We start from the raw sequence: 17080 nt of genomic DNA, 5'->3' as shown, positions 1-17080 counted from the left end.
TAGATAGATAGATAGATAGATAGATAGATAGATAGATAGATGGATGGATACTCACTTAGGTCTGAGCATTGCACCACATTGAGTTGACAATGGCAACCAAAGGGGCATAAAGACACATCCGGCGGCAGCTCCTCCACAGCTGAACCCTCTTCATCTCTCATCATTACCGTCGTCAGATCCCCCACATCTCCATCCATAGCAAAGTCCCAGAATCCTCTCTGCTCAAAGGGCAGAGCCAATGAGGGAGCAGTCAGGCTGCAGACATTGAGCAGCAGAAGCAGGAAAGAGCGGCAGGAGAACATCGCTGAGATACAGAGACTCACACACACAGACCTGAGTGAGGAAGAGACAAAAAGAGATTAATCATTGTTTATTTCATTTGACATAACTGTTTTTATATGTAACTGTGTATATCCTGTTCTGAGTGTGACACACACAGAGCCTTTAGTTTGTTTGGAGCTGAATGTGTTAATTACGCAAAGGACAATGTTAATAAGACTCTATGTCCTTTCTTCAAGTTCAGCCCACAACCCATTTCCTCAGTTCTGTTTATAATAATTATAACAGATTTCACAAAGTACATCAAGGAACAGGATGGAACTAGGGTGTTATTTGGGGGTTTGGGAGAATATTGTAACATTGCCATCTGAATATGAATACATCATTCAGCACTGGACATGCCCTCCCTGAGAAACACTAAAAGCTTTAACATGGACATGTAAACATTACTCAAAAGTACTAAAAGTACTATTATTCAAACGCACATAAAGAAGTTTGTTTGATGTTAAAAACATCTTTTGGTATCATCTTCTGACATTTAAAAAAAATTAAGCGAAGGGGAAACTAAAGAGACAAGCGGTGAGTCTGTGTCTGTAGGACAGGTCTGGTCAGACGGTGTGTGGTGGTGGAAAAACTCAAACTGGCCTTCTTAAAACATATCTTAAAACAAGCCATTCATTAGACAGGAAGGAGGTAGGAGGGGATATTTCTGACAGTCCCTGTTTTGTGTGTGACTAAAAGGGTGGGGAGCCACTCATGATGTAATTTCTCAATGTCTTCCAGCTGAGTCCTGTGACGTCACCAGACATTTTGGGGCTAAGATGTGGTTAAGGATCTGGGGTCCGCAGAACCCACCAGAGGACTACGCTGATACCCTAAACATGGCCCTGTAACCTAAACCGCAAACCCTGTTCAGCCACATACCCCCCACCTGTCAGTTTCTGACTTAACCTTGGCCCGTGTGTTGAAACTGATCTAACCGAGGCCTAAAATTGAAGCCAACACCTGTTCTAAACCCAAATCAACACCCTAAAGCCAACCTGCATCCTGAACTATAACCCTGAATCAATACCTCACACTGAATGTGATATCTCAAGCAACATAACATTACAATTATCCTTTAAATCCAACCAGCTGGGGAAAGCATTTCAGTAAATCTCACTGCCATCATAGATGATTGTCTTCACAAGTGAGTCACAACACTTTAATCCATAGTATTCCCTATACATGCTGGGAAGAAACACATGTGGATGAGTGAGAGGAGCCAGATGTCAGAGAATGTCATGTTTCCCAAGAGAGAAACTCAATGTCTTGCCGTCACAATTTACAGCCACATTCAAATATGTTCCCTCAACAACATTATAAGTCAGAAGTGAAGATTGAAAAGGTATTGAAAAGGTATGAAAAAAATCCCAGATACTCAATAAAACGGAAATAAACAGTTTCAATTACTGGATCAAATGGGAAAAAAACTACCCAGAAGAATATTTTTACACAAAAGTAGCTCATTTAAATTTCCTTAAACTTTGTCTTTTGTGTTTGTCCTCAACTTTAAGAGAAATACTAGATACAACTAAGACAGTAAGATTACAATATAATTATAATATATACAATATAATATATTATATATTTTCTATCCTATGAATCCAAGAAGACCTCCCATGAACTTTATGAAGTTAGATAATGTCTGCTGTAACAACACTACAGCAGGCATAATATATTATAATATAATATCATATAATATCATATAATATCATATAATGTATTTTTATCCTATGCATCCAAGAAGACCTCCCATGAACTTATTTTTTTGTTTATTTCTAAGTTAGATAATATCTGTTATAACATTTGGCATTCAAAGATGAACAATGAATTGCGGGACACCTATAGGTCAAAAAAACTAGCCTCAGTTCCTATTTATGCGTGGCAAACTCACAGTAAAGACTCCCATTAAGCTTAGAGGGATCCCACACAAACGTTGTTCATGTAAATGTGTCCGTTGAGTCCTTTGTGTCTCTATATAGTAATGAGCATGGATGCTTTTGCCGTTCCCCTTAGCTACTCCTCAATCATCTTCTGTGAACATTCACACTTGTTGTCTAGGTCTGAGGCAACAGAAAGATATTTGAAATGACTACAAACAGACATTTACAATAAAAATTTGTCATGGTGCCTGACAGTTCCCAGAGCTGACCATATGTCGCTGATCCAAACATTTGCTAAATATCAGTTCATCCAGGGTAGGCATTAAAGCCTAAAGTATCCAATGGAATCCCATTCTTCATCCTGACATGCCAACATCTATGTGTGTTCCTCTCATATCGTCTGCCCATCTTTCACTTTAAAGTCAAACACGTGGGAAAGCGACAGCCGTTTTTTATGCTGCTGACCTGGAATAAAAGCAAACAGGGAAGAAAATGTACCCATTTATAAATATAGCGGCTAAATTATACTGCGCTCCCCAAAAAAGGTTTGGTTTGGACTGGCCAGAGGAATGCGAGGAGAGGGCCGAGGCACAAATACACACAAGTCCTTGCATCCTGCTTGTCACGGAAGAGTTTGAAAACTATATGTGTTATTTATGAACACAAACATTATAATACGGGTAAGTATATGTGTCGTTTTTATGGGATAAAATACTGTTCCAAGCAGAAACTCTTTAATTAGAAGCTGCTCAACAAAACAAGGTGTCTTGAGTGGGATCTCAAAAGTTATGTTCGCACATCAGCAGAATACAGTTGTGCTGTAGTGCTAAATACAGCTATGCAGGCCGCCATACTGGGAATAATATTGTCACAAATGCGACAGAAGGTGTCTTAGCATCATTACAATCTAGTTGGGAAAACTTTGTCTATTTCATTTAGTTAAAATGTGTGCCAGTGTGTCAAAAATATATTCTAAGAATATTTAGCAAATGTTCCTATTAAGTTATAAAAAAGTTATTTCTAAATGTTTTCTTAGCATATAGAACATCCTGTTTTTTATATTTTAAAAACATTTTATGCAAAAATTAAGGAAGTATTCCATTTTATATTGTAAACATTATGGAACTCTAACTTTTGAATGTTCTCTGAGCATTCTGAAACAAGTAGTAACATTTAAAAAAATGCTAGGCGAATGTGCAACTTAAACGTTTCCGAAAAAAAAAAAACATTCCATGAATGATGCATAAATGACGTTTTTGTGCTAATGTTTTGAGAACATTATTAAAGACCTGATAACAATGACCTAACATTCTGTTAATGTTCCTGGAAGAATGTTTGTTCACAGCTTTAAAGGGGTCATATGATGCGATTTCAAGTTTTCTTTTTGAACATTAAAGCATGTCGACATATTCTGTTACACCAAATACACAAAATAATGATCTTTAAAAAAGCATCATATGACCCCTTTAAGAGAACCTTGCCTCAAAGTTAGCCAAAGTTCTGAGAATGTTACCTGTTAGCTGGGGATGTGATTCGTGAACATTAAAGGGGACATCGGATGCTCATTTTCCACAAGCTGTTATGATTCTTTAGGGTTTCCATGAAAAGTCTGTAACATACTTTGGTTAAAATTCCTCAAAGTTTGTGTAAAACAACACCCTTTTAACCTTGTCAAAAACAGCTATGTTCACAGTAAGCCGTTTCAGTGCATGTCCCTTAAAATGATAATGAGCTACTGCTCATAACAAACCGGCTGTCTTTTAAATTTATTAGCTTTTCTGAGCTGGCAGACACGCCATAACTAAATGCAAAAAAGCTAAAAAGAAAAAAAAGTGAAAATTTCATTTGATGTTCCCTTTAAGAACCACTTGTTTATAATGAGTACAAAACAACCTCAAACGTTGTTACTGATTAAACTGACTTCATCACTGAAGAGTCATTTTGATTCAAAGTCTGATTCAAAATGAACCAGAGCCATAACTGTGACTTATAATTTAGTGAGACTTACAAAAGATCTGAGTCAGACCTGTTAGTAAATATACTTGTGATCCCAAACAGTGACTGCATGAAAGCAGCCAATAAGCAAAAGCCACACACATCTGATGCCTTTGACAAAGAAAAACACAAACTTTAGCTGAAACAAAGATAATCTTATCCCACGGCCTTAGCCAAATACATCAGTGGACAACCCAAAGCTCACAGCACTTATCACTCCAGTCTAAAGACACAGTCCTCTTCAGAACGGTGACTTGAGGAATGGTATGGCCTAGACATAACAACTGCTTCTGCTGCTAATTACACAGTACATACTCCTCAACGTGGAACGCAGACAGCTATTTCTATCACTCAAAATGTCAGTCTTAAAGTCACATGAACATGGAAGAGAAATTAAGAGAGAGTGGAGGTAGAGCTGATGGCAGAAGCAAGGTGAAAGTGAAAGTGCTGTATTCTCTTAGCTAAGCCAAGTCAAGTCACCTTTATTTATATAGCGCTTTTAACAATACAGATTGTGTCAAAGCAGCTTTACAGTATTAAATAGGAAAATAGTGTGTCAATGCAAAAGGACAATAGTAAACACTCAATTTTCAGTTAAAGGCAGTTCATCATTGAATTCAGTGATGTCATCATCCAGCTCAGTTCAGTTTAAATAGTATCTGTGCAATCAAGTCAACGATATCGCTGGAAAATAAGTGTCCTCAACTAAGCAAGCTAGAGGCAACAGCAGCAAGGAACCAAAACTCCATCGGTGACAGAATGGAGGAAAAAACCTTGGGAGAAACCAGGCTCTGGAGTTGATTATACAATTCTGTGGAGATTAATCATGGCTTCTATGCAGTACCATTACAATCACGGATGGTTTGATTTTGTTTTGAGGAATGCAGAAACTTTGTGATGAGTAATAAATTATTTTTAATAACTGATAGTGTGATTATATATCTTTAAACACTGGAAAAATAATTCTTGATTTCTGTTGAGGTTACATTTTGTCTTCGTCTTCTTTTTGTCTAATAAACTTATGAAACAATGTTCTTTAATATTTAGATCTTGAACATCAATACATGTCTTTTCTCTTCATTAAAACAATTAATTTCTAAATCTCCACCTAGTCTGGTGTTTCTGAAAAAGACAGACAGTAATTAACTAAATGTCAGATTTTAATAATAGAGCGCACAGCAGACGCCTCTCCCGAAATGACAGAGACTGAGCAGTGCCCACACAGAGAGCTCTCTGAACACTGCAGCATGTTTCCCATGATTACTGTAATAATAATAATAATAATAATAATAAAACACAACACTAACACATTAGCTAAAAGGGAATTTCCCTGCACACTGTGAGCTGTGTGTTTATGTCTGATTTGTATGTCTTTAATACTCATTCATAGAGTTAAGCCTGAAAAGCTAAAAGCCAAGGCAATAGCATGCCTGCCACTGAGTTATACAATGAATGAACCAAAATCTATAAATAAGACAAGAGATAAAATATCAGAGGAGAGCAGAAATAAGAAAAAGTGCTCCGTCAAAATCTGCTCCTGACCTCTTCACAGGATGTTTTGTTAAAAAACAAACAGTACAGAGATTTGTTTCATATAGGCAGTAATCAGAAGAAAGGTTTAACTGTGGCTTTGTGAAAACTATAAGGGATACTAAAATTCAAAAGACCTTAGTCAGGGTAGTGCCATATTCAGTTTTTGACATGAATAAAAATCAGGCTGTGAGGGACAGAAGTACAGTGTGTTCAGTGGATTGTACTGTTGTTTAACAACATACTGACTGTTCAGCTAACAAAATGTCTTTCTCAAAAAAAAAAAAAACTTTCAGTGGACAAAACTATAAAGTAGTTTGAAAGTTGTGAAAATTCTGTGATCTAGGACCTTTATAAAGTGCATGCCATTGTAATGACTAGTCTATCCCTCACAGGCTTGTTTTCATCCTCACTAAATTCAATATGGCATCTAATCTAATTAAGGTCTATTGTCATAATCAATTACAATCAGTATTCTCATTTAATTTCTTCATGTTTTTCGGAATGTTGGTTTATTTTATGTTATGGACAATAACCAATAAATGTCCTTTATTTAAAAATGCCCAATAAAATGTAAAATCAATTGTTTTTGTCAATGCCAAATGAATGTTGTTAGATCACATTATAATGTACAATATAAAATATGGTTAAGTGACACAACGCTCGTTCTCTTATCTCAGGGAACCGAGGTTATGTCAGTAACCGGAGCGTTCCCTTTCGAACGTTCACTTCACGTTGTGTATGGGGAACGAATCCAATCACGTCGTGCTATGAGTAGAAGCAGACTAAGCCGCTCTGCGAGCCCAGTTCTGGAGCACTTATGTTAAGGCCCCTAGAGAACATGAGCCAACTGAGTCCTCAGCATAGCTGAGGAGGGAGAAATATCATAGGGAGAAATAAGCAGTTTAAGTAGTTTAAGCCAATAAAATCCATGCCTGGAGAGCAGGGACATCTAGGCTGTAAAATCTGGCAAACGTGGACGGCGATGACCAGCCGGCGGCCGCACATATCTCACCAATAGAGATTCCACTGGACCAAAGCCCAGGAGGAGGCCATTCCTCTAGTGGAGTGGGCCCTCACACCTATGGGGCATTGCAAACCTTCTGAGGCATAAGCCAAGGCTATAGCGTCAATTATCCAGCGGTATAGTCTTTGCTTTGTAACCGGCAGCCCTTAGAGCGGCCTCCAAAGCAAACGAAAAGCTGCTCCGACTGTCTGAACAGGCTGGAGCGTTCAAGATATATTCTCAGGGCCCTGACGGGGCACAGAACATTGGGACCCTGCTCACCATCTGCAGCGGGGAGCGCCAGAAGGGTAATTACCTGGGCTCTGAACGGAGTTGAGAGCACCTTCGGAACATATCCATGTCTAGGCTTGAGGACGACTTTACAGTCACTAGGCCCAAACTCCAGACAGGAAGCACTGATTGACAGTGCTTGTAAGTCACCCACTTGCATGACCGATGCTAGTGCCAGTAGCAGAGCGGTTTTCAGCGACAAAGGGCGTAGTTCGGCCGAATGTAGTGGCTCGAAAGGAGGACCTCGTAGACCCCGCCTTAATTGACAAATCCCAGATCGGAAATGGTCTGAGGACGAGGAGGGTTTAATCTCCAGGCGCCATCAAGAACTTAACGATCAGATCGTTTCTGCCGATCGAATGGCCATCTTTGAGGGAATGATTGAGTGTGGAAGGGTCACGGAATACTGACCATTTGAGGGCGTAAAGGCGTCTTGTAGACGGTGCTCTAGGCTCTAAAATGGTATCACTCACCCTCGCTGGGAGCTGCGTAAGCTCCCGTTGAGGCTCCATACATGAAGGCTCCACAGCTCTGGCCGGGGATGCCAAATCATGCCTTTTTGTTGGCCTGATGTAGGCTACCACTGTCGTGTTGTCCGAATGGACCAAGACATGGTGCCCGCGTAAGGCCGGCAGGAAGGTTTTCAAGGCCAGAAAAACTGCTAGGAGCTCTAGACAGTTTATATGCAGGCGCCGTTCCAGGGCTGACCAGGAGCCGGACAACAGATTGCCCTCCAACAAAGCTCCCCGACCTGAGTTGGAAGTGTCTGTCGTAACCACCTTCATCTTGGAGGTCAGTCCCAACCGTACGCCTGACTGAAACAGGCATGAAGTTGTCCAAGGGGCCACAGCTTTGATACAGCGATGGTTTACCTTGATATAAAAGTGGCCCAGGCGCCAACCGTGGGACGGGACTCTGGCTTTGAGCCAAAATTGGAAAGGCCACATGTGAAGCAGGCCCAAGGGAGTTGCAGAGGAGGTGGCCGCCATGAGGCCGAGCAGCCTCTTAAAAAACCTTCAGGGACGAGATGTTCCCCATTTTAGGGACACCACCAGTCGCTGAATAGTCAGGGACCGTTCGGGCGTGACCCAAGCCCGCATCTGGGCAGAGTCCAAAATCGTCCCCAGAAAGACCACTTGCTGTCTGGGTGACAAATGACTCTTCAGAAGGTTGATGTTCAACCCGAGGCGCTCCAAGTGGCTGAGTAACAGCGCTCTGGGAGCGACTAATTCCCATTGTGATTTGGCCAGGATCAGCCAGTCGTCGAGGTAGAGTATGCGGATTCCCATCTGCCTCAGAGGGGTAAGCATCTATGCACTTCGTAAAAGTGCGAGGGGCCAGAGACAGTCCAAAAGGTAGGACTGTATATTGGTAGGCCACTCCCTCGAACGCGAATCTCAAGAACGGCCTGTGATGGGGGGGCTATGTGGATGTGAAAGTAAGCATCTTTCAGGTCCACTGTTAAAAACCAGTCCTCGGGGCAAATGTGAGCGAGGATCTGTTTGATTGTTAACATCTTGAATGGCCGGCGCATAAGCGAGTGATTCAGATGTCTGAGATCCAGAATTGTGTCAGCCCGCCATCTTTTTGGGAACGAGGAAGTAGCGGTTGTAAAAGCCTGACTCGCTGTTTGCTGTAGGTACTATTTCTATAGCACCTTTTGCAAGCAGTGTTTGCACTTCGTGTTGGAGAACGTGAACTGAAGTGTGAATAATACCTCTGAAACGAGGTGGCCTGCGAGCAAACTGAAGCGAGTAGCCTCGTTGAATTGTTTTTAGAATCCAGCTTGACACGCCTGGTATGGCTGCCCAAGCCTTGAACCGGGATGCAAGTGGATCTAATTTTGCGAATGAAAGTTTGCCGCGAGGGGGCGGGGAACTGATATCCCCGCGTGTAAATGTGGGAAGAGGAAATTCGCTCTTTTGAGTATTTGGGTCCGCTATCACAGCGGTAAAACATTAGGGTACGCGCTGCACCTGCAGGGCGTGACCCTTGGGAAACAAAACTCCATCACTCAGAGGTGTTCGGAGGGATGGAGGGTGAAAGCGAGCTGTTTTTGAGGGAGTTCTGGCCGAGGCGAGAACTGACCCTTTCCTCTTCCTTTCTGATGGGTGGCCCCTAGAGAACATGAGCCAACTGAGTCCTGAGCATATCTGAGGAATTTTGGACATAGCTATTTCCACCGTAGGGAGAAATAAGCAATTTAAGCAGCTTAAGCCAATAAAATCCATGCCCGGAGAGAAGGGACATGTAGGCTGTAAAATCTGGCAAACGTGGACGGCGACGACCAGCTGGCGGGCGCACATATCTCACCAATAGAGATTCCACTGGACCAAGCCCAGGAGGAGGCCATTCCTCTAGTGGAGTGGGCCCTCACACCTATGGGGCATTGCAAACCTTCTGAGGCATAAGCCAAGGCTATAGCGTCAATTATCCAGCGGTATAGTCTTTGCTTTGTAACCGGCAGCCCTTAGAGCGGCCTCCAAAGCAAACGAAAAGCTGCTCCGACTGTCTGAACAGGCTGGAGCGTTCAAGATATATTCTCAGGGCCCTGACGGGGCACAGAACATTGGGACCCTGCTCACCATCTGCAGCGGGGAGCGCCAGAAGGGTAATTACCTGGGCTCTGAACGGAGTTGAGAGCACCTTCGGAACATATCCATGTCTAGGCTTGAGGACGACTTTACAGTCACTAGGCCCAAACTCCAGACAGGAAGCACTGATTGACAGTGCTTGTAAGTCACCCACTTGCATGACCGATGCTAGTGCCAGTAGCAGAGCGGTTTTCAGCGACAAAGGGCGTAGTTCGGCCGAATGTAGTGGCTCGAAAGGAGGACCTCGTAGACCCCGCCTTAATTGACAAATCCCAGATCGGAAATGGTCTGAGGACGAGGAGGGTTTAATCTCCAGGCGCCATCAAGAACTTAACGATCAGATCGTTTCTGCCGATCGAATGGCCATCTTTGAGGGAATGATTGAGTGTGGAAGGGTCACGGAATACTGACCATTTGAGGGCGTAAAGGCGTCTTGTAGACGGTGCTCTAGGCTCTAAAATGGTATCACTCACCCTCGCTGGGAGCTGCGTAAGCTCCCGTTGAGGCTCCATACATGAAGGCTCCACAGCTCTGGCCGGGGATGCCAAATCATGCCTTTTTGTTGGCCTGATGTAGGCTACCACTGTCGTGTTGTCCGAATGGACCAAGACATGGTGCCCGCGTAAGGCCGGCAGGAAGGTTTTCAAGGCCAGAAAAACTGCTAGGAGCTCTAGACAGTTTATATGCAGGCGCCGTTCCAGGGCTGACCAGGAGCCGGACAACAGATTGCCCTCCAACAAAGCTCCCCGACCTGAGTTGGAAGTGTCTGTCGTAACCACCTTCATCTTGGAGGTCAGTCCCAACCGTACGCCTGACTGAAACAGGCATGAAGTTGTCCAAGGGGCCACAGCTTTGATACAGCGATGGTTTACCTTGATATAAAAGTGGCCCAGGCGCCAACCGTGGGACGGGACTCTGGCTTTGAGCCAAAATTGGAAAGGCCACATGTGAAGCAGGCCCAAGGGAGTTGCAGAGGAGGTGGCCGCCATGAGGCCGAGCAGCCTCTTAAAAAACCTTCAGGGACGAGATGTTCCCCATTTTAGGGACACCACCAGTCGCTGAATAGTCAGGGACCGTTCGGGCGTGACCCAAGCCCGCATCTGGGCAGAGTCCAAAATCGTCCCCAGAAAGACCACTTGCTGTCTGGGTGACAAATGACTCTTCAGAAGGTTGATGTTCAACCCGAGGCGCTCCAAGTGGCTGAGTAACAGCGCTCTGGGAGCGACTAATTCCCATTGTGATTTGGCCAGGATCAGCCAGTCGTCGAGGTAGAGTATGCGGATTCCCATCTGCCTCAGAGGGGTAAGCATCTATGCACTTCGTAAAAGTGCGAGGGGCCAGAGACAGTCCAAAAGGTAGGACTGTATATTGGTAGGCCACTCCCTCGAACGCGAATCTCAAGAACGGCCTGTGATGGGGGGGCTATGTGGATGTGAAAGTAAGCATCTTTCAGGTCCACTGTTAAAAACCAGTCCTCGGGGCAAATGTGAGCGAGGATCTGTTTGATTGTTAACATCTTGAATGGCCGGCGCATAAGCGAGTGATTCAGATGTCTGAGATCCAGAATTGTGTCAGCCCGCCATCTTTTTGGGAACGAGGAAGTAGCGGTTGTAAAAGCCTGACTCGCTGTTTGCTGTAGGTACTATTTCTATAGCACCTTTTGCAAGCAGTGTTTGCACTTCGTGTTGGAGAACGTGAACTGAAGTGTGAATAATACCTCTGAAACGAGGTGGCCTGCGAGCAAACTGAAGCGAGTAGCCTCGTTGAATTGTTTTTAGAATCCAGCTTGACACGCCTGGTATGGCTGCCCAAGCCTTGAACCGGGATGCAAGTGGATCTAATTTTGCGAATGAAAGTTTGCCGCGAGGGGGCGGGGAACTGATATCCCCGCGTGTAAATGTGGGAAGAGGAAATTCGCTCTTTTGAGTATTTGGGTCCGCTATCACAGCGGTAAAACATTAGGGTACGCGCTGCACCTGCAGGGCGTGACCCTTGGGAAACAAAACTCCATCACTCAGAGGTGTTCGGAGGGATGGAGGGTGAAAGCGAGCTGTTTTTGAGGGAGTTCTGGCCGAGGCGAGAACTGACCCTTTCCTCTTCCTTTCTGATGGGTCAGGACGGCTTCTGGGGCTCAGGGTCCAGCACTAGTCGAGGGCATGGGCCTTGGCGCTTCGGGTAAGGAAACCGCTTTTCCGGCCGGGGGTGCTACTGAAGCCCGGGCTCAGACTTCTGAGGCTGAGGCGGCGACGGCTTTGCGGGCTGAGTGGATGGGGCTCTCTGGCGGCTAGCGGCCGCAGCACCAGAGCGCTTAGGGAGGAAGTGACGCAGCACTTGTGATGTCTTCTGAGCCTCTGAGAAGCACTGTGCAAACCCGTCCACAGCGGGGCCAAAAAGGCCCTTCGGCGAGACCGGAGAATCAAAGAAGGCCATCTTCTCGGCATCCCTTTGTGACGAGTGGGGCGGGGCCGAGAGCTATGGGAACGGAGCGAGGCCGGTGGAGTAAGTGATAATGCACGACACCTGCGCCACTCACCGGTCTCGAGTCCCACGGAGGAGCTCCGGAAGGATAAAAGGAGGAGTGACAACAGTGCAAGACGAGAGAGGACCAGGCCTGGATTTTATGTTGTTTTGTTTCTGTTTGTGCTATTTTAAGTTTTGTGTTTATTGTATTATTACAATTAAGTTTAAATGTTCGCCGGTTCCCGCCTCCTTCTTCCCCGAAATACGAACTGTGTTACACCCTTATTTCAGTGAGGTTCAGCCAAAGGTGGCGCTCCAACACCACCAGGCTGGCCATGGTCTTGCCGATAGCCTGATCTTTCATAGCGCGCAGAGCCAAATCAGTTGCTGTGCGCAGCTCTTTGATCATCCTGATGCTGGCCAGACTCGTCCATATCATGGAGAAGTTTGGCCTGAAACACTTGTAGGACTGCCATCGTATGCAGCGCCGATCCGGCCTGACCGGCCGCTGCATACGCCCTCTTGGCCAGAGCGGAAGTGGTCCTGCAGGGCTTCGAGGGATGCACTGCATGGGCCTTTAATCCCAGGGCAGACGGCGGACACAAGTGAGCAGCTACCGCCTCCTCCAGAGGGGGGAGCTTGCTATAGCCTTTTTCCTCAGTGCCGACAACGGTGGTGAGAGCTGCTGAGGAGGAGAAGCTAACTCGGACCGAATAGGGGACGCACCACGTCTTGGTCAGTTCTCTGTGAACTGCAGGCAAGAACGGGGCAGGCCGCTGGCGGGAAGACAGCTGACGGCGTCCCGGCAGGAACCACTCATCTAAGAGACCATGGGCGGGCTCATCTGGAGCCGACCACTCCAGACCCAGATCCTCCACTGTCTTGGAGAGAACACGGATCAGCTCGCTGTCCGGTTCCTGCCACGATGGTTGGGATGAAGGGAGGGCTTCGGGCTCATCGCCGGAAGCGCACCATCCTTCAGTGTCTGATGCCATCAAGGACATCGAGTCGTCAACGGCAATCTCTTCCTCGGAAGCGCCAAAGGAAACCAAGCCACTCACTGCAGAGGAGGGACATTGATCCTCTCATGTGAAGCACACCGGCGCGACGAGGCGGGGCGGAGAAGAGGGGCACGCGGGCTTTGGGCCGACATGACACCGCTCGCACCAGTTTAGAGAGAGCCACTGCTCCGCTGTTTCTTTCTCTTAGGAGAGAAAGAAAATGGGAGAGAAGAGCCGGAGGTACCGCCTTCAGTGAAGAAGGCGATACGCGAGCGGAGACTGGACAAACTCATATTCTTGCAATGAGAACATGAGCCGTCAGCGAGCACAGCTTCTGTGTGGGCGCTGCCCAGGCAGGCGACACACTCGCTGTGCCCGTCTGACTCGTGCAAGGGCTCCTTGCATGAGCCGCACTTGCGGCACGACATTTGCAACAACACGCACTGGAAATTTGCTCTTTTAGAAAGCACCGGATGGCCGCAGGGGAGACTCGTCCTCTGCCGGGGCTCTTCGGTGGCGGCGAGCAGGTTGAGCTTCTTTCCGTCTTCTTTCTTCGGCTTCTTGCAGAGTCAGCGAAGAGATGATCCTCATCGCAGAATGGGGAAGATACTGATGAAATGGCGCTGCGAGCCGACTTATATACACGTCGGCTCCACCCTTTCTGGCGGGCTAAAGCGCCATTGGTTTGTGCAGCTACACAAACGTGAACAAATCAAGTTTCAGTAACAGAGTACACATGCACATGATATGGCAAGACTGCTGATACACAGATCAACAGCATTAGGATTTTTCACTGTTCGTATCACTGGTCTGTGTTTGCATGTTATATAAAGACTGACAGTCTGTGCATTAGTGCTGGGGATTTGTCAGTGACTCTCTTTCTGCAGGTTACATCATTATGCAGTAGCTGACAGAAAGTGACTAGTGAGTTAATGACTCATTAATTCAACTGATTTAGTGTTTCATTTAGAAACGAAGCACCACCATTGGCATCTTTTCCTTTTTATGGAATAAACACATAATGTGCGTAATGCATTTAAGGTCTACAAATGTGCATTGATAACAATCATAGGAGAGCATGTGGTACTTATGGTGCATTCCATTTGAGCTTTGAACTAGGAAATTCTTATAGAAATTCTATAGGAGTTCCTATAGAAACTTTTAACCGGAATGCCCCCTCAAGTCAAGAGTTCCAATTCAAAAACTCGGAGGAACTGCATAAACCCTGACTTTGGAATCCAACATAGTTGCTCAGTGCATTAACATTAGGTGAAACAGTAGTAATATATAGTTTATTAGCACTTCTCTTTGTCTAGGCCTATATGTCTCATAAATTCACACAGTACACACAGTACAATCCAGCTTCTTTCTGTGAACACAATACTTCAGAATTATCTCTGAAAAATATTGCTTTTTATGTGTTTTTATTGACTGGTATTGCAAACAATTGACATGTCCATCTTGGTTTTTTGACTTGTGTACTGGAATGCGGTCAACTCTGGTGTGACGTCATTCCCAGCTCCAACACCCGACTTTTGAGGTAAATGGAACGCAGCATTAGCGAGTCTGTTATTTACCCACAGTATTTCTGGATTGTGAAGCTGTGGGGGTACATATGACAAAAAATGCTGGAAAATACTGCTTGAGAAGAAAAGATAAAAACGTCATAAATATTTTTCTCTAGATCTTCAAGTGCGATTTTTAATCAGAAATGCCTTCATCATGAGAAGCTGTATGCTGAGTTAAATTATGGCACTTCTCTAACTGACATACCAAAGTTGGGAGGAGGAAGCTGTTCAATTTACTGCACTAACCGTGAGAGCCAGTGAACTCACATGACCTCAGTGAATCTGTGGTTTGTTATATTAGTTAGAAACAAGAATTTCTTTCAAAAGAACAGCTTTGACACATTAAATGTGGTCTGATTGGGAGTCCAATGACACACTTGCTTTTAATTTTCAACAGCCAATAAAAGTCTGACATCACCAATCAAAATGATGAAGATTTCTCACAAATAAAGTCAAGCATCTAAATTGAGCCGTTTTGTCTGTTGAATGCACACATACTAGGCTACTTACTTTTCTCTCTCTCACTTTCTCTCCTGACAAACCATTGGGTGATTCTGGGCTCTTTGCGCTTGGCAGGAATTAACTGCTGGCTTGACTGTAATTTGTTAACTTCAGTCCCTAAAAAAGCTTCTGCCTGGCAATGTCTATTACTTATCTGCGTGAATGTGGCGACCGGCACAACAAAGAGTGAAGGCAGACCTGATCAACAGAGCAGGTTGTTAAATAAGTTATACTGAGTGTGAAACAGTATTTTTTTTAAAGATATTGGCCATTTCCACAATTTTACATATAGAGAATGCTGAGATAGACTGAATAAGAGAAAGTAAGGGTAAATTAAATGGAAAAGGACAGAGATGCCCCAAAATTTCAGCTTTGAAACGTGTGAGAAATAATTTAAACAATCAAATCAAACTTACTGTAAATAAATAATAAAACATCATAGTAATTCTGATAGAAACTGACAATTTTTTTATATGAGCATCATGTGCCTATTTTTTTTAGGTGGTAGTGGTGCAATCATTGCTTTAAAGGGGAAAAAACACTTTATTAAACGGTGATCTCATACGGACCTATATTTTTTATAGATAGATAGATAGATAGATACTGAAATGTTAACATTTTTTATGACAGAAAATAACTTCTGTTCGATTAAACTGATTAAAGGAAGAGGAATATTAAAACGTTTGAATAGCAAGAATAGGGTTGGGAATCGAAAATAAATTCCAATCGCAGAATCAGGCATCGATCATTGAATCTGATTAGACCATTAGCATCTCGCTCAAAAATGACCAAAGAGTTGCGATATTTTTCCTATTTAAAAACTGGACTCTTCTGTAGTTACATTGTGTACTAAGACCGATGGAAAATGAAAAGTTGCGATTTTCTAGGCCGATATAGCTAGGAACTATACTCTCATTCCAGCGTAATAATCAAGGAACTTTGCTGCCGTACCATGGGTGCAGCAGGCACAATGATATTACGCAGCGTCTGAAAATAGTCCCCAGCTAGGGCCCTGTCCCAAATGGAACACTTCATGTGCACTTGCGGTCTTACGGACTTACAATGGCCGCCGCGTGCGTGTGTCCGTTAAGTCCACGAGACCGTAGGGTGTCCCAGTCGTCATTTTAGCGTTATCGCCCCCTAGGGACCTGGTTTCCCCGAATATCAGCACGATTGCAATGTGACACTGATTTTGTACAACAACAGAACTGTTGTGTGTCTCCGGTCAACACAGTGGTGTTTCGTTATTGAATGAATCTACCTTTTTGAACAAAACGAGTAAGTCAATGATTCAGTGACCCATTCATAAAGACAGTGGCCCGGTCCCAAATGGCACACTTCATGTGAACTTGCGATCTTGTGGACTTACAATGGCCGCCGCGTACGTGTGTCCGTTAAGACCACGAGACCGTAGGGTGTCCCATTCGTCATTTTGGCTTTCAGAAAGGTGCTCGCAAGCACCCCCTTTGCGGCCGCTATGCGCCCTCGATGCGCACTTCTGCTGAGCCCGCACCGGGGCGAGCTCCACAGCAGACTTCTACCCGACAGTCAAAGCGGCATTACGTCACGAAAGTGCGGACTCAGAGAAAGACCGCGAGGGTTTAGGGTGCCATTTGGGACTAGGTAACTTCCAACGGAAGGCACGCTCCTTGTGCAAGCAGGTGGTCACGTTGGCGGAAGTTAGCCTATTTTCAGGCGCTGCGTAATATCATAGCGCCTGCTGCACCCATGGTAAGGCAGCAAAGTTCCTTGATTATTACGTCGGAATGAGAGTATAGTTCCTAGCCATATCAGCCTAGAAAATCGCAACTTTTCATTTTCTGTCGGTCTTAGTACACGATGTAAGTACAGAAGAGCCAAGTTTTAAATAGGAAAAATATAGAAACTCTTTGGTCATTTTTGAGCGAGATGCTAACGGTCTAATCAGATT

The 17080-nt window shown here is 44.7% G+C and overlaps 1 protein-coding gene across 1 annotated transcript in view; it reads right to left on the bottom strand.

Moving 5' to 3' along the window:
• The window catches only part of LOC107672034 (biglycan-like), a 28876-nt gene that overhangs the window by 9682 nt on the left and 2114 nt on the right, over nt 1–17080 (bottom strand). The window contains exon 2 of the mRNA XM_016465108.1: nt 56–333. Within this exon, the coding sequence (XP_016320594.1) occupies nt 56–302 (247 nt within the window). The 5' untranslated portion in view covers nt 303–333. The remainder of the gene's footprint in view (nt 1–55; nt 334–17080) is intronic.

This window comes from Sinocyclocheilus anshuiensis, unplaced genomic scaffold, assembly GCF_001515605.1.
Source record: "Sinocyclocheilus anshuiensis isolate Anshui unplaced genomic scaffold, SAMN03320099.WGS_v1.1 scaffold1053, whole genome shotgun sequence".
In the NCBI taxonomy this organism is placed as follows: Eukaryota; Metazoa; Chordata; class Actinopteri; order Cypriniformes; family Cyprinidae; genus Sinocyclocheilus; species Sinocyclocheilus anshuiensis.
Note: the sequence above shows the minus strand (reverse complement) of the source record. Positions and strands in the feature narration are given on the sequence as shown.